Below are 20602 nucleotides of genomic sequence, written 5' to 3'. Positions count from 1 at the left end.
TCCCTCAACCAATGTTCACTGGACTTCCCACATGAGCCCATCGACACATGGTAGGAAGGACATGAATAAGACAAAGAGTCTCCACCTTTGAGAGCCTCACAGTCTAAAAGAACTTGGTTTAATCAATATTTCACAGCATGCATGAATAAAGAACTGCATATATAAACTTTGCAAGAATACTGAAAATAAGCTTTGGTTTTTAAATTATTACTTATTATTTTATTATCAATTTTATTATTGACCACCCACCACATGTGGCCACATGTCTGACATCATGGTAACATTCTGATCCCAAAGATTCATGACCTATACATACAAGGACCTAAAAACAAACATCCAGACTTTGTTCTAAATAAGAGGACAAAGTAATCTATATTGGTTGCTTTGTTGTTTAACTACTGTATGAGCAAACACTGAAAGTATTTGATCCCATGGAAATGTATATACAAAACAAAATATATATAAATGCAGTATCATTCATCATAAAAAAGTACTGAGAAAAGATTAATTGACAGAAAATTGTAGTTAGGCAACTAATAGAAAAGGTAAATGTCCACATAACATCATGCATTTCTGTTACCGCTTTCCAAAATTCCACTTTATCAAATGACACTTTAATATTTCCTAAGGCCTCCCCTAAGAAGATTTCTGGAAAACTGATCTTGCTGTGACAAAAATGTAGCAGTCCTGTATTAATGAGGCTAATGAAAGCTGCATGCATAACTAAATTTCATCTCAGCAGCCCCAAAATTTCCATTTGCATGTGACTCAGCCTTAGATGATAGGATCCGCTTCATCACCCTTGAGAGAACACTGCTTTATGGTGGTTCATATCATTTGCCATGGGGAGCTCAGGACCCCCTGTAGCCTAATTTCCATAGTGCTGTATAAATCACATTTTCTGACCCAATCGCAACTACCACCCAGCCTCCACCCAGGTTACAAATCCTTGAGATCCTTTTGCTTTGCCCTCGGGAACTCATGGTCTATTCCTCAACTTCTCTGCATGTTCTCCTCTTCTCCTTGGTATCTTATTGGAGAGCTGGCTCTCCCTGTCTCCTTTGCAGCTCCCCCAAATGGGGCTCGTCATTTTCCCACAGTCCTCCAACCCCAAGGTCTGGGAGGATGGAAGACCTCCTCTTGCTTCCCAATGATGCTGTGAGGCCATTCTCTGTCTGTGCAACATCATTCTCCCTCATTGCCTCCTTCCAGGGCCCTTCCAGGGTCACTCCAAGTCCATGAAGATTCCGGCTCAGGGTCACTGTCACTCCCCAGCATACCTCTAGCCATCCGTCTTGAGATTTAAGGATCCACAGAGATGATCCTTCCAGCATCTTGGTCCCAGACTCCCATTCCTCTAATGATCTCATCTCCACTCAACTTCAACTGCTCATTTCCACGGCCATGACCCTAGGCTGTGATTACCCAACATTGTCTCCCCTTATGAATGTTCAAACCCCCTGCTCTCCAGCAATCACCTCCTATTTTTCCAGCTCATTCCCTCTAACATTGCAACGTCAACAATCCTGACACTTTTCTTGGATCTAGAAAGTCCTTCACCAGGTCCTATCCCCCTATTCTCATTCCCTCACCACCCCCTCTCTCCCTCAGCTTGCATTCTGTGGCCAGGCATTGCAGTCATCATCACACCCTTGCACACACTGTCAGTTCCCTTGTCCTTGTTTTACTTTATGGCATTCAATTGACTCAGTCTCTATCTTGATTAAGGCCAGCTCTATTGTTCTATACCTGCATCCATGAAGCTGAATGTGGCTTAGGGAAACCATGAGCAACATTAACACACCTTCCTTTAAAATCACAATCCCTAACCTCAAGTGGGCTCTTCATACTGGTCAAATATATTCCCCACCCCCACTCCATCCATTCTTCCCCCTCACACCCATCTCTTACCTGCATCTGGGCCATATGCTCGCTCTCCTCTCCTGCTACTGTAGATAAGCTACCATGGATTCCATCCTCTCAGCCCCTGGGATTCTATCACTTGCCATCACAGCAAGCCCTCCTCTTTCCTTTGCCTGAAATCCTGCCCTGCTTTACTGCTGTGATAGTGCTTCTGATGCCCAGTCCTTTCAGCAGCTGGTGTGCTAGTGCTCAGGAGAGCCGACCTTCCCTGTGTGGTGCTATATTAGCAAGAAGTCCACAGATGCTCAGCTTCCTTCTTGACACCAGCCATGGTCTCAAGACTGGGATGTCCACCAACAGCACCTACTCCCCGGGAGAGAACTGTACTTGGGCTCCAGCAGAGAGGAGGGTTTTGACTTTCCCCCAAGTGCATTATATGGTGGAAGTAGTTTATATTGCCTGACCTAATAGACTGTCAGAACTAGAAAGACACTAGGAATGTGGAAATCACACCAAGGCTCCAATGATGGAATCAAGAATCTGAAAGGCCAAGACACTTGTGATGCTCTGTTAAATATCTTAAATATCTTTTGGTTGCTGTTTCTTTGGCAACTAGAAAAATATGTGGAGCTTCTGAAAGGATGTGCAAGTGACTGAAGGCATTTTACCCCAGTTACTTAGCGTTTTGTAAACTAAATGAGCACCACAGTCCAAATCCAAACACACATCCAGAAGGCCTGAAAGGGAAGAAGAAGGGAAAATGGTCAGGTAGAAAGAGAAGTTCTGGTTAAGAGCCAGAGTCACGTGGGTTTGCCTAGTTCCAGCTCACTAGCCATGAGCCTGCAGAAAGTATTCCTCTCCTGGTGCCTTGCTTTCCCATTTGTTAATTCATTAAGTAGGATGAAGAGATGGGATTGTGGCTGTTCTAAGGGTAGGTGTCATCTTCAAAGGCCAGTGCCCTCTCCCTAGCTTGGAGTTCACACGCATCTCATAGAGCCTCCCTCCAGTGCCTTTTACTTTTGGCTCCTACTCTTGGTCCTTCCTCTCTTCAGACAATATTCTCAAGTTGCCTGGCTTCTCCTGTTTCCAACAGTGAGGTTCCTCATTCTTTTGTCTCTCCTCTGACAGAAATAGGTGAACCAATCAGCCCGGGTCACCTGGATGACTAAAGGAGAACAAAAATGGATTGAACAGATAATCAACTCTCCCTTTTCCATTTTTCTGTGTCATGATGGTTAAAAGGGACCTAAAATATAATAGATTCCATTTCTTTTGAGAGACCTTGAATCTGGTGCCCCTCACACTGCTGGCCTTCTAAAGTGCATTATCTGTTACCCTGACTTAGATGTAAAGTCAATGACTAGTCTGTCAGGTCTTGAATGATTTTCCAAAAGGCTCCCTGGTTAGGTAGATGCAAATAATACCCATAAACCCAAGAGCAGCAAAGGCACCAGAGTCCTGTTTCTTTACATTTAACAAGAATTTATTTCTATTTTAGCATGCATGAGCCAAAAGAAGTAGGATAGAAAAATGTGCCTTCCTTATTTGTATTCTTGACTTGAATTTGTTTCAATCATTCTCTATGGTATCAGCTAACAGAAAAATGATGTGCCATGGGCCCTAATTATTCTGGGGGACTATTCAGGATCTAAACCTCTATTGTATGTTTGGAAAATTACCTAGTATATGCCAGACTGGCTAACTGTTCACTAACTTTTTACTTTTACTTTTTCTCCTGAGTACTCAGCTAGACATTTCCCAGCTTCTCTTATAGTTATGTTACTTCTAAACAATAGCATATAAGAGCAAATAATGCATTCCAGGCTTAGGCCTATCCCCAAACAACCTTTCGGGCAATCTTCCACTCCCTGCCAGCTTGATGTTTAAGCTCAGAGTGACCTCAAAAGCAATGTGCTAGGGCAGAGGTTCTATTAGCCAGGACCCTTGATGGTGTGAAAGGGAACCATCCTCTATTCTATCACCTCCTCTCACTGATCAGATTCTATGTGAGTGCAAAATAAGCATCTGTTGTGTCAGCCACAGAGATGTGGGACTTAACTATGACAGCAGCTAGCATGACTTCAGCTGATGATGAGTCTTGGCAAGAGGGAGTGGTCATCCCTCCACCCAGAACTGAGAACTTAGACACTCTCTTTCCCAGCCTCCCTTGCATCTAGAGCATATGCATCTCAGCTTTATCCATGAGATGCACCCCAGACTTTGACTAATGAGCTAGTGTCACAAAGAAGCAGGTGCATGGGATATATTCTGTAAGGGAGATGGTGGTAGGGGCTCTTCATCCAGATTCAGGGGGTAGCAGGGGCAGCAGCAGCATCCAGTATCCAGGATCATGGTGTCGATAGAGTAAGGGCAGTGCCTGGGTCCCTCCACCAAGATGTGACTGCTTCATGGCATCAGTGCTGTGGTGTGATTTTAGACATTGACTTGACTTATAGCCACCAAGCCTGCTTTTCCAGCCTTCTCAGAAAGTCTGTTCCCTGTGCAATATCTTCCAATAAACCCTTCTCCTGGTTAAGTTAGCTAGAGTTGATTTCTGTTGCTTGCAACTAAAAACTCCTATTGATACAACTGCATCCTTTGCAGTGAGAAATAAACAGGTGATTCTCTTGCTCCTTGGCCACGGGAGGCTATCCAGAGTGCATTATTCATTTCCTGAGAGTCAATCTGTGCCGTGAGCAGCTCACTTTTTCACTGACGGCTTCAGTGTCCTTCAGAAATGAGAACCAGCACACCTGGATTCTAACTGCCCCAGGTCATACTGAAGTAGGTAAAATTAAACCAAAATAAAGCCTGCTATTTGGGAAAATAGGGAATTGGAGAGAATAGTGAAATACTGAGGGGATATCTTAGAAAAATATTCAAGGAGGAGAAAGAAAACAAAATCTTCCCTGGGAACACTGTAATATATAATACAAAAAGATATAAAAAGAAAGAGTCACTTTAGGTCAACTGAATTTCTCCAGCAACTAAAACATAACTTATGGTTTTGTCATGTTCTCTTAATAGGGCTGTTCTAGACTACAGTAGAACTAGGTCAAAGAAAATGTATTTTATGGGAGGAGTGGTATCGGGACAGGTTAACTGGCATTTTGTTCCCAAGACTTCATTATTAGGCTTAGGCTATTCTTACAGGCAGGTTACATTTCTACCGTGGTTGGCAGGAGGAAGAAAAACCACCTCAGGAGACCCTCCTGGGCAGTCTCACATAACACAACTGCCTCTATCTCATGCTCGAGCACACACATGTTGGTTCTGAAGCTCCTTCCAGATTTCACCTGTGGCAGCTTCCAGAGTCTAGTGTGTTGTTATGAGATTGGCTCCCAGTGACTCATGCAGTGCGACAGGGCCATTTTCTACCACACAAGTTGGAGCTGTCCTTGGGGATGGCTTTGGCCAATAGAACATGATGGGAGTGACATGGTGCCTATCCCCAAAGTAAGTTCCTTGAATTAGATTTTTAAAATTTGTAAGAATGCACAGAATCCATGCTTAAGCCACAGAACCCACTATTCCCCTCCCCCCAAAAATCTATTGTACAAACTTATATAGGAATGCTAATAAAAGTAATGGATATCCACAAAACTAATGCTTGGAACCAAAAAACTGGGTTAAAGAGTTAGGTAATTGTGCTAAAGATATAAAATAATGGTGATTTGTTCTCAGCTAAAAGGTATATTGTTAACCCTGTGAAGTTCTGGATGGCGAGGACCTGGCTCTTACTCATCTTTCCAGCGTTGTCTGGGACCCCTTTCTCCAAACCACATTCTGGCTACTCTGTGCCTCTTTATCATCATGTGCCTGCCTCTCCCCTCCAACTGTAGCCTCTCCTCTGCTGAGCTGACCCACAACCCCAGTCTGATCCCAGTGCCTCTTCTGGACCCCATGGCACCCCATGCATGGCACTGCCATGACCCTCATTGCTCAGTATGTGTCTCTTGTCAGGAAGGTTCCAAGCTTCTTTAAGTGGGGGCCTGCACTTTTGTATTCACAGCACATAGCTTGATAAGTGTCTTCTGAATGAATATAAGGCTCTTATGTTCAGTTCACTTAGATGGTTACTTGATTGGTTCACTTAGATGAATCAAGGGCATTTAAAAAATAAATATCCAAAATGGAGCCCTTGATTACATCCCAAACCCAAAAGTCCTGTTCTTCATCCAGGCTTCTTAGTCTCAGTAAACGCACCTCTGTCCACCCAGGCACTCAACCTGGAAAGTGGGGAGCATGCTGAGCCTCCTCTTTCCTGCACCCCCCAACACTGGGCCCGGCCCTTTCCATCTACAAGTCTCCCTGTGCCTCTCTGTCTCCACCTTCCTTTCCTGTTTGGGTGACTCTAAGACACTCCTATATTGCTTTTCTGTTTCTGCTTTTGCCCCCCGTGGACAGTCTCCACACAGCTACATGAACAATCTCTGAAAGCATGAATTAGGTCAGCTGTCCCATTTCCGGAACCCATACACAGCTCCCTGTTATGCACAGAATAACTGCAGCCCCTCACCCTGGCTAGGAGCCCCCACCTGCCGAGGCTCCCACCTCCTCCTGTGCATGGCACTGCCAGCATGCTGGTTAGCTCTGGTCACGTCAGCGCTCCCCCACAGCCACACAGCGCCCACCAGCCCCCAATCTGCAACATCCTTCTTCCTGCCTGCCTTTCCTGGCTGCCTGTCTGATGTAGCAGTGCTTCGGCCTTGCCTCTGCAGGGATCATGGTCACAGAAGCCTTATTTACATCCTTCATAGCGCTCTCCACCATTGTGATTAGTTTGCTCATTTGTTCATATGTTCGTTCTCCGCATCTCCCACTGAAGGTCAACATCACGAGGCTGAGAGTCTTTCAGGCCATGTGCTTATGGCACCTCCAGCATTAGAAGTTGGCCAGACACAGAGGAGGTATTAGAAAAACATGTATTGAATAAACGAAGACCATAGGAGAAGGGACCTGGAGCACATCTGTTATGCTAATCCTTGCAGGCTCCACCACTAGGTTCCAGCATCGGATTAATGGAAAAACCAGGGTCACGCTTTCAAGATTCAGGTCAACTCAGTAAATGCAAAGCAATAAGCATCCACAGAGTGCCCGCATATACATGATCTCATTTAAGTTACACTTTTTTTTTTTTTAAGATTTTATTTATTTATTCATGATAGTCACAGAGGAGAGAGAGAGAGAGGCAGAGACACAGGCAGAGGGAGAAGCAGGCTCCATGCACCGGGAGCCCGACGTGGGATTCGATGCCGGGTCTCCAGGATCGCGCCCTGGGCCAAAGGCAGGCGCCAAACCGCTGCGCCACCCAGGGATCCCTAAGTTACACTTTTTGAGGCCACTATTCTTCTTCCTCCTCTCATTCTACGGTGGAAGAGAAAACTCAGACCCTGAATGATTGCCCACTACAGACCTCAACACCCGAAACCCACAGAAGCAGGTTCTGTTCCAGGTCTGGCCTCCACATGGATCCCATGCATGTTCCACAACCTCCTGTCACTTCTGAGTTTTTCCCAGAAGGACTAAAACCAGAGCCCTGACTTTGCCGCTCCAAAGGTTTACACCTGATGATGCATTTCCCTTCACTACCCTCTCAGACAACTGGGATGTGCCTATATCAGAATACATAAATAAAGGCAGTTGTATGTAACCAGCTCCCTAATTCTCGGTCTATAGGACAGGCATTCAATTATTGCTCTTTCACAGCAACTTATTAAAGCTTTGCACGATAATTAAATGAGGCAACTGGCATCCAACACCTTCCACAATGAAGAGATTCTTACCTCGAAATTCCAGTCCTCGAAGCTGAAAAGTGACAAGACCATTTCCAATTTCAATCAGGTGAACAAAAGCATTGAGGTAGTCTGAGGCCAAAATAAAGCAATCGCCAGAGCTGTAGTTACCCCATCGACCAAGGACTAAGTCTCCACACAAGGACTCCTGCAGAGCCCTGGTCAGGTGCTCGTAGAAGATGGAATTAAGATTGTTGTCATCATTCCCTAAAGACAGAACAGGAAATACGCTCAGAGAGTACGCTCAGACCTAGGAAACAGTGAGTTGTCATTTTGATTAAGGGTAAATCAGGCTTTTTAGATACTTTGCTCATTTTTGTTGACTTTGTGAGACCCTCCTATTTTTTCCCTTTATTGTCTTTCCAGGGACAATATATATATAAGTGGATTAAATTATTGACTTACTGCAGATGACTTACAAATTCATAGTTCCAGCAGAGATCTCTTGTCTCAACACTAGACCTATATACTGACTTGTTTATTTAACATCTGTTCTTTTATGTCTCAAATGCTCCTCATTTTCAACATACCCACATCGGGTTCCCCCTTCCGTTGCCCATCTCAGCAAATGGTACCACCCCCCAGGGTAGCCATAAGCAGGGATCTCTGTTCCCCCTCCTTCACACGCCAGCCTCTCAACTTTGCTTTCTTCAAATACTCTTTTGCATCCTTCTCCATTTGCATTACCCCTACCTTATTCCAAGCTGCATTATTTCTCAAATGGACAGCCACACTAGTTATATGACTCACCTGTGTATGTTCACCGGGACCAGCTGCCTGATCCACTCCCCACACCACAGCCAGAATGAGCTTTTCAAATTGAGAAGCTGGATGTACTTCCTAAGACCTCTCAACCCCATTACTTCAAGCCTTTAGTGGTTTTTCAGTGCTCTAGGGATAGAGATGAGGCTTCTTCATACCACCTATAATGGGGTTCCCTATAATTTAGCATTCCCAGGTCTAAGCTGGGACAGTCACAGGTATAAGCTAGGAGCAAATCTGGGCTATATGGACATACAAGAAGCATGCAGGATCTGCTTCTTATTTCAGTCTCCGTCCTTACTTCCCACAAACTTCCTCCTCCTCCCTTATGCTCTGCATAGAACTTCTTTCAATGGAGAGACTCTCATGTCTTGCCCACCCTGGGCCTTTGTAGACACCGGTCTCTCTGCCCTGGTTGTTCTTTCATGCCTCTCTGGCTTCTTAACACTTATTATTCTTCAGACTTCATCTTCATGGCTACTTCAGAGAAGCCTCCACTGACCACTTCACTGGGCCAAATCCCCCATCACAGGATCTCAGCACCATGAGCCTCTGCTCTGAAGCATGTGTCACAGTTGGAATCTGACTTTTGGTTTTTATGTGTATATGGTTAATTGATTCACATTTGATTGATTCAATGCAGTGGAGAACGTAAAGTGAAGAAAATATGTAGTGAAGGTAATGGGATCCATGTCTGAATTTGCTTATTTCTGGGTCCTAACACTCACAGAAGTCCTACCATGCACAAGGGACTAGCTAAATATCTGTTGAATCATCGATAACACCATGGATCATACAGCCTCTTTAAGAGAATTTTTTTAAAATTTTTATTTATTTATGATAGTCACACAGGGAGAGAGAGAGAGAGAGGCAGAAACACAGGCAGAGGGAGAAGCAGGCTCCATGCACCGGGAGCCCGACGTGGGATTCGATCCTGGGTCTCCAGGATCGCGCCCTGGGCCAAAGGCAGGCGCCAAACCGCTGCGCCACCCAGGGATCCCAGAATTTTTTTTTTATTTTTAAAGATTTTATTTATTTATTCATGAGACACACACACACACACACACACACACAGAGGCACAGAGACACAGGCAGAGGGAGAAGCAGGCTCCATGCAGGGAGCCCGATGTGGGACTCGATCCCGGGTCCCCAGGATCACACCCTGGACTGAAGGCAGCGCTAAACCGCTGAGCCACCTGGGCTGCCCGAGAATTTTATTTTTAAGAGCACAACTGTCATGTAACTCCTGGGGCTTTTTGAAATCAAAATCATTGAGGATTAGAGACAATAGACAGCATCAATGCATATGTATATGCTACAATATAAACAATTACTGCTAGTCTTATATATCATATACAAATACATGTTTTATATATTATAATAACATAGATATTATATAGATGTCATTTGCTGCTTTGAAATTATATATACATATAATTCAGATTTATTGAGGGATAATCTGTGTAAGATAAAAATTCTTTTTTAGTGCGCAATTGACATTCACCAATTTTGTGGCATCCAGCAGTCTGTTCTGCTTCAGTGTTGAGCGGTATTCTGTAATATGCATGTACTAGAGCCTGTTTATCCATTCATCAATTGGAGGACATTTGGGTTGTTTCCAGTTTTAGTGATTAGGAGGAAATTCACCAAAAATATTCATGAGTGGAAGTTTATGTGAGTGTAAGTTTTTGTTTCTCTTGTGTAAAACCTGGGAATGGGCCTGCCATTCTGCAAAGTGGCTGTATCATATTTGCACCCTCGCCAGCCTCAATGATTGAGAGTTCAAATTGTTCTTCATCTTTGTTGAGACTTGGCATTGTCGGCAGTTGCGTGTTTGCTTATTTAATTTTAGCCATTCTAATTGGTGGATGATAACACCATGAAAGGAGTGAAGGAAGGGTACAGGAGAGGAGAGGGAATGTTGGAGGGAGTGTGGAATTGGGGGTTCATGGTGTGTTTCCTTTAATCTCCTTTCCACTCCCTCTATCTGATCTCTCGTAATGAAGCACAGAAACGTTCTTTAGAGAGAAGACTGGATAAATGTGGAAATCCTCCTGCTGTGGTTTTGGGTCTTGTGGGTGAAGGAAGCGCCGGAAGGGTCTGGAAGAAACGTTTGCATTCTGTACTTTTATTTTAGGAGCCTCTTATGTTTAGGAGGAAAATTCTGGCTCTGGAAAGTCAGAGAAGCATAGCTGCTCTAAAGAAGAAATGCCTAAAGCAAACTTCAAGTCTCCCTTCTAGACTGTCTATTGGAGTGGAGGCAAAGTTAGGGAAGGTCCAGATAAAGACTGCAGATCTGAACAGAACTCCCCCTGCTCCATATCCTGGGGAAAGGGAGAATGACTGGGGGTGCAGAAAGGTGAAGACTGACCCTGAAAGTACCTACATAAGGAAGAACACTGATCCACCTGTAAGAAATCTATAAAATAACATCATCAAATTATGAATATCTTCGCAGGGCATTCATGACAGTTGAAAGTCAAATTGAAATTGGTGCATTTATAACATGATTATAATTAATGGAGAGAAATAAACTACTCTGTGGGCTGAGTCATGTCACATAGTCTAATGAAATATCAGTATGCTAAATCCTCTGTGTAGATGAAGCCCGCCTGACCTGCCATCAGTTCATTCTCAATGATGAATCAGCATGCATTCCGAGACACTAATTAGAGGTTACTTTGAGTCTCTGCCACTTTTAAAGGGAAGGCCTTATTGAGAGAATTAACTTTTGTTTAATTGTTCAAACTGTTTGATATTTAAAGAAAACAGAACAATTTCAACCACTGAAGTGGAGTCTTTGTAGAACACCTTGACCAGAGATCCACATAATTGGATTAAAATGAGACAACTATTATGGATAACTAGAGGGAAGATGCACTTGTGAAACTATCCATATGCCTAAGGTCAATGGCCCTGCAATGTCATAGAGGCCCACAGCTGCACATAAAGACACTTACTTATAGCCTATTCGCGCCCCGCCCGAAGTTGTACTTACTGACAAGTTGAACTTTACGTTAACAAAATATAAACCCATATCTCCAGGTATTTTCCCATTTCAAATTAGTCATGTATATGCAATTCAAATATAGATAAAGACATGATACAATTCTTCCTAGACAAAACTTTTGACACAGGGGAGAGAGTGAGGAGGATAAAAATGGAACATTTGCTTTCTGATATGAGGGAAAAAAGAGGTAGAAGGTTAAAAATAAGATGGATTACAGAAAGCCAAAAAGTAAAATAATTTCCTAGAAGTAAATTGTCCATAGCTTAATGTTAAATGAAGTTTCTGAAGATTTCTGGATCCTAGATCCTGGAATGATTTGCCTTGAGGACATCATAATGCCAATGGCTTCCCTAAGAATTTTTTTGCTACAAGACGAATAGCAAGGTTGAGAGTCTGTACTTGCCTTTTGTCACACACTAAAATGTCTTCATTGACGGTCCTTCTATACTGAACAGGTACCACATCAATTCTAAGTAATGGAGAAAAGCATTTCCAAACCAAATCAGGATGCTCGGTCAGTCTATTTGCATAGTTTTCTTTTCCTAGTCAGCATATTTATTACCAAGATATGCATTATCTCTACAATGACTAAAAAGAATGAGAACTCATTTCCCCTGTTTAGATTGAAGGACTCCATCTATACAAGAAAATAGATAAAGAGTTTACAAAGAGAGAAGAAAGGTATCTTCTTACCTGGATCCTTTTCAATTTGAACCACCAGCCTTGTGTTAGAATTATCCACACGCCTTGTGCTAGAAGGGACCACAAAGGGGTAAAAGGTCATGACTGGATCATTACAAATGAGAAACAGTTGGTTTACAGAATTGGCTGTGTGTTGGGGAACGCAGGGGATATGGAGCTCCCATATCAGGGTGATTGCTCCAATGTGACAATGCTGTAGGCAGAGAGAGGTGTCTTAAGATAACAGAGAGGGGAAGGTACAAGAAACACATGGAGGGGAGGGATGATGACATCTCAGGATTGGGAGACCAGCCTGATGCCTTATCAATTCTGAGCACCAGGTCCATAAAATAAAAGCAGGTACTTGAACTGCCAATGGAAGGTCACTCACTTTCCGAATTTGAAAGCAGTACCCACACAGGCATCTTTCTTTTAAAATTGATCCCACAAAACTGTGGTGAGCGAGTCAGTGTTCCACCACTTGCTGTCAAGTGCTGGGCATATTCTTTAGGCCTCTCTTCGCTTGAACCACAAGAATGAAATCAGCTCTTACAAACTTGGAAGAAGATAGATTGTCCGTAGCCATGGCAACAAATAGCTGTCAGAACCAGTTTTAAATCTCTTCAGCTATTTCAACTCACCTCAGTCCGTAGCCTCTGTAAGCCAGCCAACCCATGGCCCCCTGCTTCTGCAAGCCAGCCAATGGGGGACAGACTCATTCCAGACTTCTTAAGGGCCGACCAATCAACAGTGCATCCCCAAGTAATCGCATGTGTCAGTGTTATCAACCCACTCTGCCCCAGCACCTTAGCCATTTTTGAACTTTACACGTCCCAGAAGCCCTTGGTAAGTGCAACAGTCAACTCTGCTCAGAGACACTGTGCCTCACCCGCTTTGTCTGTTTATTTCAGATATTCAGTGGTTTCATCCACTGAAGGATGAAATACGAGGTTGACTTCAATCACATGAGCTTGGAAGTTTAACTGTTCATGATGTACAAAGATGGCAATTTCATATGGTTAAACCTAAGCCATAAAGAAATGGCTTTCACTAGAAATATATCATTGCATACAGGTTTACAAACAGGTTTGAATATCATGAGGGTCCTACTAACATTTGTGAAAAAACTGATCTTTAGCATGCCTGGCCTCTGCCTTTGCTTTTTCTACTCCAACCATGCTAGCTAGCCTCTTTCCATCTCTCCAGTGTGCTCCGATTTCCTATTCCTGTCACCCTGCCTCCCCTAGAACTCTGTGTGACCCTTGTGTCCTCTACTTGGAATCCTTACTGGCCCACCCTCTTTCCTGACACAGTTCTATAGTGCTTCGAGTCTGGCCCAAGTATCGCTCTCAGGGACAAGTTCCTGACACCTGCTATAGGTGAGACTCATGTCATACTTGAGTCTTCACACATCATACCTCTCCTTTGGGTAACCTGTCATGGTTAATATTACCAAAAATGATGACAGCTAATATTGCCACAGCACTTCTCTGCTTAAGCACTTTATGTGAGTTAACTCATTATACAGCTGCTTTCATAGGGTATTACCCGTATAATAATGGGTATTCTTATTACACCCATTCAGTCTGAGGAGGAACTTGAGATAAAGTGAGATCAACTATAGAGCCCAAGGTCACAGAGCTAATAAGTATGGAGCCAGATTTGAACCCAGTAGGCTGACTCTACCCTGTCAGGTATTTCTTTGTGGATCATTTTATTATATTCACCTCTTACACCCAAAGCAGCATGAAGACACACCTTTGTTTACAACTGGCATGAATAAAGAGCCCAATACGATGCTGTTTCTTAAGTTATTTTTTATCTCATGACACCCACTAAGAAGAAAGGAGACTAGCTGCCACTAACTTAGAGTTAAACATGATCGCTGACATCCTGAGTATGATTTAATAAATGACAAGCACTTGTTAGTAAGAGTGCTTAAGAAGAAACCTCAGAATGCAAACTTCTGTTGTGAACTTGTCTCTTGGGAATCAGAAGAGAAAATAAGTATTTAGATGGAACTAAGAAAAAAAAGTATTCTCTTTTCCTCACCTGTCTCAGATATTTGAGAACCATCTAGGCAAGATCTTGTTTGAGCTTTGTGGGACAGAGTCTGCAAATGGGTTGGAGAGAAGAAATAATTCTGTTGCATCTCAAAAAGGCTGTAAATCCTACCACTCTGTTCTATTACTGTGTCGGTTTTCCTTCCAAATACCCTCAGATCAGCTTTGAAAGTAAAAGAGCCCAGGGTGGCAAAAAATAAAGCAAACACCAAAATTCTTTCTAATGAAGGCAGAAATCCCATGTCGCCATAGTTAGTCCCTAAATGGAATTTTAATTTCACCTGAAGACCTAGGACAAATGAAATTTTCAGCGGCAGAATAAACAATTTTTAAAGTGGGGCTGAGCCAAAAGAAAGTCATTTACCAAACTCCTTGGGGAATTAAAACACCTTCTAAAACCATGTTAACTGGAAAGCTATCTTTGCAAAAGGCTACAGAATGCAGAGTGCTAAATTCGATCAGCAACAACTAAGCTACACTGCCTGTGTACCCCAGGGCCTCTGGCTCTCCACCAGACTAAGAAGGTGAACTGTCAGCCATACGGGTAATTTGAGTTTTTCTCCAGTGCTTTCCTCCTGTACATTTGGTGCTTACCATTCAAAGGTGCTAATTAGCTCAGTAATTGGATTTCTGCCTTAACTGTCCAATTGCATCAACATCAATTCTGTTTGCGCAGAGAGAAAACGGGGGCTTGTATTTCACGCCTCAATCTCAAGGGGGGAACAGAACGCTGGTACATGTTGGGTGTGCATTTATCTGCACGTATTCTTCCTAGCACCTGCCTGGCAAGTCCCTGTTCATTGCTAGGCAACATCGTCCTGAGGGCCACAGGCCAACAGTCTAGTCAAAGGCCTTTCCAGATAGGTTGACTTACTCTGAAGCATCTTCCCTTATGTTAATATGGAATGCTTCTGCAATCAAGCTAGTTTCCTCCCTTCAAATTTTGCTTTCTCACCTTCTGATGTGTCTCCCTAAGTCAAGCACCATCTCTCTTATATGGTTTCACCTGAGGCACTTAAATAATTTAACAGTAATTTAATCATACTGCTTCAAATTCCCATTTGTCAGCACACATAGGCTATTTATGGGAGAATTATTCCTATTTTTTTTATGGAAAAGTGTGACTGGTTGGAATGAGAAGTTTGTTCTATTCATGCAACAAACCCAGAATGGAGTTATGGGTGGACTGTAGTTCTATTTAGGGGATAGGATGGCCTTGGAAAAATCTACATGAACGAGATAGCCAGACCTTCAATAGGACACTGTCACCTTTTAAATTGGATATATACACAAAGTTCATTCAGGCTTATTTTGCATCTTTAAATTTTGCTGCCACTGATAATCAGATTAGTTCTCTCAAATCCAGAGAAGATCTTCTGGCTGCTGGGTCACTATGTGCTTCAGAATGACTTGGCATGAGAGAAAATTCCTAAAGACACAGAGTTAGACAACTGGCATAGTGGGCTCCACCTGAAGACAGACATTCAGGTAACCTCCAGCCTTAGTACCATCTGGGAGGTCTGATCTAGTTCTGGTTTCCAGTACCTTTGGGAGTAGTTGTTTGCAACCCCAAATTAAAGGAGTCTTTACGGGCACCTGGGTGGCACAGTTAAGCATCCAACTCTTGGTTTTGGCTTAGGTCATGATCTCAGGGTGGTGAGAACAAGTCCCATGTCAGGCTCTGAGCCCAGTGTGGACTTTGCTTGAGATTCTCTCTCCCCCTACCCCTCCCACGTGTGTTCTTTCTCTCTCTCTCTCTCTCTTTCTAATAAAGAAATAAATCCTAAAAAAAAAAAAAAAAGTTGAGGGGTGTTTGTCAATATAGCCACCTTTGATGTGCCTGGGCTTTGACTTCTAACTCCTCATCCAAAAATAAGCTTCTTGATAGTGAAAGGAACAGTGCTCCCTTTCTCCTGCCAGAGTGGTGTCAGAGAAAGCCAGTTGAAACAGAAGGTTTAAATGATATCCAGAATATCATAACATGGTACTCAGAATGTTCAGATTTCAAAGACAATAGATGCCAACACTGAGATAACAGAAATGAGGGAACTATCTGACAAAGACTTAGAACTAGTGTTCATAAAATTCTTCAACAAGCAATTAATACATTGGAAGCAAATGAAAAAAATGCGTCTGTTAGCCATATGGATGTCTTCTTTGGAAAAGTATCTATTCATTCATGTCTTCTGCCTATTTCTTAACTGGATTATTTATTTTTTGTGTGTTGAGTTTGGTAAGTTCTTTATAGATTTTAGATACTAGCGCTTTATCAGATATGTCATTTGCAAATATCTCCCCCCATTCTGTAGACTGCCTTTTATTTCATCTTGTTGAATGTTTTTTTCACTATCAAGAAGCTTTTTATCTTGATGAAGTCCCAACAGTTCATTTTTGCTTTGGTTTCCCTTGCCTACAGTGACATGTCCAGTAAGAAGTTGCTGTGGCCAAGGTCAAAGAGGTTTCTGTCTGTGTTCTCCTCTAGGATTTTGACGAATTCCTATCTCATATTTAGGTCTTTCATCCATTTTGAATTTATTGTTGTATATGATGTAAGAAAGTGGTCTAGTTTCATTCTTCTACATGTTGCTGTCCAGTTTTCCCAACACCATTTCTTAAAGAGACTGTCTTTTATCATTGGATAGTCTTTCCAGTTTTGCTGAAGATTAGTTGACCGTAGAGTTGAGATTCCATTTCTGGGTTCTCTATTCTGTTCTGTTGATCTGTTTGTTTTTGTATTAGTATCAAACGAACAATCATCATGTTTGTTTTGTGCTAGTCATCAATATCTTGATGACTACAGCTTTGTAATATAGCTTGGAATCCAGAATTGTAATGCCTCTATTTTTTTCTTTTTCAGGATTGCTTTGGCTATTCTGGGTCTTTTGTGGTTCCATGCAAATTTTAGAATTGTTCTAACTCTGAAAAATGCTGGTGGTATTTTGATAGGGATCGCATTAAATGTGTATATTGCTTTGAGTAGTACAGGCATTGTAACAATATTTGTTCTTCCAATCCATGAGCATGGAATCATCTTCCATTTATTTGTGTCCTCTTCAATTTCTTTCATAAGTATTCTACAGTTTTCAGAGTCAGGTCTTTTATCTCTTTGGTTAGGTTTATTCTTAGGAATCTTTTTGTTTTTGGTGAAATTGCAAATGGAATCAATTCCTTAATTTCTTTTTCTGCTGCTTCATTAATGCTATATAAAAATGCAACAAATTTCTGAACGATTTTATATCCCACAACTTTGCTGAATGCATGTATTAGTTCTAACAAACAATATTTTAGTGGAGTATTCTGGGTTTTCTACATAGAGTATCATATCATCTACGAAGAATGAAAGTTTACCTTCTTCCTTGCTGATCTAGAGGCCTTTTATTTCTTTGGGTTGTCTGATTGCTGAAGCTAAGAGTTCCAGTATGATGTTAAGCAGTAATGGTAAGAGTGGACCTCCTTGTTTTGTTCCTGACTAGGGGAAAGGTTCTCAATTTTTTTTCCCATTGAGGATGATATTAGCTGTGGGTCTTTCAGAAAAATAAGAATAGAAAGGAACTTCTTCACCTGATAAAGACTGTCTACAAAGACCTACAGCTAGCAATCATACTTAATGGTGAAATTTTTTTAAAAAAATATTTTATTCATTTATTCATGAGAGACACAGAGAGAGGCAGAGACATAGGCAGAGGGAGAGGCAGGCTCCCCCTGGGGACCCCAATGTGGGACTCGATCCCAGGACCCCGGGATCACGACCTGAGCTAAAGTCAGACGCTCAACCACTGAGCCACGAAGGTGCCCCTCAATGGTGAAAGATTGAATGTTTTCCCAATAAAGCTGGGAATAATGCAAGTATGTCCACTTTAATAACTCTTATTTAACACAGTGCTGGAGGTTCTAGCCAATGGATTGAGACAAGAAAGGCAAATAAAAGGCACACAGTTTGGAAAGAAAGAAATGAAACAGTGCATATTTGCTGATGACATGATTATCGATAGAGAAATTTCAGAGAATCTACAAAAACAACACAACACAAAACAAAACCCCAGACCTAGAAAGTGAGTTCAGTTAGGTCTCAGGGTACAAGATAACCTTACAAAAATGAAATGTATTTCTATGTACTAACAATGGATACCAAAATTTTTTAAAATACATTTTGAAATCACTCATAAAAAAGAGAAAATACTTGGGTTTTGTTAAACCTAAGAAAGTATATGCAGGGCTTATATGCTGAAGAATACCAAAATGCTGATGAAAGCAATAAGAGGAGTGCTAACCAAATGGAGAGATGTACCATATTAATGCATTGGAAGACTCAGTAAAGATGTCAATTCTCTCTAAACTGATAGAAAGGCTTAGCATGGTTCCTGTCAAAATTTCCACAATATTTTTTGTAGATATTTAAGGAAAAACACCAATCAAACACAATCTTTTCCAAATAATAGGAGAGGATACTTCCCAATTCTTTATGAAAATAGTATTATTCTGAAAACAAAACTAAAGGCAGTATAAAGGAGAAAGAAAGAAAGAAAGAAAGAAAGAAAGAAAGAAAGAAAGAAAGAAAGAAAGAAAGAAAGATTGATTTTAGGTGCAAAAATATATATTTATAAATATAAATTAGTCTAAAATTTGTACAGAAAGGCAGAAAAATATTAGCTAAAACAATTTTTTTAAAAAAGAAGTGGGAATTTACTTAATTTCAAGGTATATTATGTAACTTCAGTGATGAAGACTGTTAGGATTGGTAGAGGGTATTACATATAGATAAATGAAACAGAACAGAGAACCCAGAAATAGACCCACACAAATATGCCCTATTTATTTTTTTAAAAAATAGAGGTAAAATTTGCATAACATAAGATTCATAATTTAACATTTCAAAGCAACAGTGTATTGGCTTTTAATACACTCACGATGTTGTGTGACTGTCACTACTATTTAATTCTGGAAGATTTTTAGCATCCCCAAAAGAAACCTTTTATCTATTAAGCAGTCACTCCCTGTTCATCCCTTTCCCCAGCCCCTGACAACCACCAATCTGTCTTTTGCGTGGATTTGACTGTTCCAAATATTTCATATAAATGGAATCACATTATATGCAGCATTTTGTGTCCGGTTTCCTTAATTTTACATAATGTTTTCAAAGTTCGTCTACATTGTAGCATATATCAATACTGCATTCTTTGGGATGGCTAAATAATATTTCATTGTATGATATATGATATTTTGTTTGTCAGTTCATCAGATAATGACATTTGGTTGTTTTCACTTTTTGGCTAGTATGAACAATGATTCTAGAAACACCTGTGCACAAGTTTTTGTTTGGAAACCTTCTTTGAAACTTTCTTTGGCATATACGTCAGAGTGAAATTAATTGTCTTGAGTGTTCACTGATGTAAAAAGCTTTTAATTTCAATAATCTAATTTTCTTTTGTATCTTGTGACGTTGGTGTTTAAGAATTCATTGCAAATCCAAGAGTTTTACAGTTTTAGCTTTTTATACTCAAGTCTGACTCATTTTGATTTAATTTTTGTATAGGATGTGATGTGAGGGTTCAACTACATTCTTTTGCAAATGGATATCCTGTTGTCCCAGTATCATTTACTGAAAGACTGTCCTTTCCCCCATTGAATGGTCTTAGCACTCTTGTGGAAAGTCAATTGACTGCAAATGTATAAATTTATTCCAAAAAGGGCAGTTGTAATTTTGACAGGAGCCAATTGAATCTGTCGACCAATCTGAGGAATATTACCTTCTTCAAATTGATGAACATTGGATGTCTTTCCATTTATTTGTCTTCTTTAATTTCTCTCAGTGATGTTCCTAGTTTTTGGTGTTCATGCTTTCTACTTCCAGTCCATTCAGGCTAATCTCTTGGTATACAATTGTTTATAGAACCTACTGATAATCCTTGTATTTATGTAAGGTTGGTAGTAATGCCCTCACTTTTATTTGTGATTACAGTAATTTGTCTTCTCTAATTTTTTCTTGGTCATTCTAGATAAAGATTTGTCAATTTTGTTGATATTTTCAAAGAATCAATTTTTTTTGTGTCATCTATTTTCTCTATTATTTTTCTATTCTCCATTTCATTTGTTCCCACTCTGATCTTTATCATTTCCTGCTGTCTTCTTGCTTTAGATTTAGTTTGCTTTTCTTTTTCTAGTCACTTGAGGTGGAAGATTAGGTGATTGATTTGAGATTTTTCTTAATTTCTAATATAAGTATTTACAGGTATGAATTTCTCTCTGAGCACTGCTTTTGCTACATCCGATAATTGTTGATATATTATGTTTCCGTTTTCATCCACCATAAAATAATTTTTTATTTTCTCTTGTTATTTCTTCTTTGACCCACTGGTTGTTTGAGAATGTTTTATTTGGCAAATATTTGGAAGATTTTCCAGGTTTCCTCTTGCTGCTAATTTACAATT

The 20602-nt window shown here is 41.1% G+C and overlaps 1 protein-coding gene across 2 annotated transcripts in view; it reads right to left on the bottom strand.

Annotated features, from left to right (window-relative positions):
• Positions 1–20602, bottom strand: part of PCNX2 (pecanex 2) — a 288039-nt gene that overhangs the window by 43082 nt on the left and 224355 nt on the right. For both annotated transcript variants that reach the window (XM_072823047.1, XM_072823048.1), the window contains 2 exons: positions 12124–12182; positions 7650–7865 (listed from right to left, as the gene is read on the bottom strand). In XM_072823047.1, coding sequence (XP_072679148.1) covers positions 7650–7865; positions 12124–12182 — 275 coding nt within the window. The remainder of the gene's footprint in view (positions 1–7649; positions 7866–12123; positions 12183–20602) is intronic.

The sequence above is a fragment of the Canis lupus genome, chromosome 4, assembly GCF_048164855.1.
Source record: "Canis lupus baileyi chromosome 4, mCanLup2.hap1, whole genome shotgun sequence".
Lineage (NCBI taxonomy): Eukaryota > Metazoa > Chordata > Mammalia > Carnivora > Canidae > Canis > Canis lupus.
Note: the sequence above shows the minus strand (reverse complement) of the source record. Positions and strands in the feature narration are given on the sequence as shown.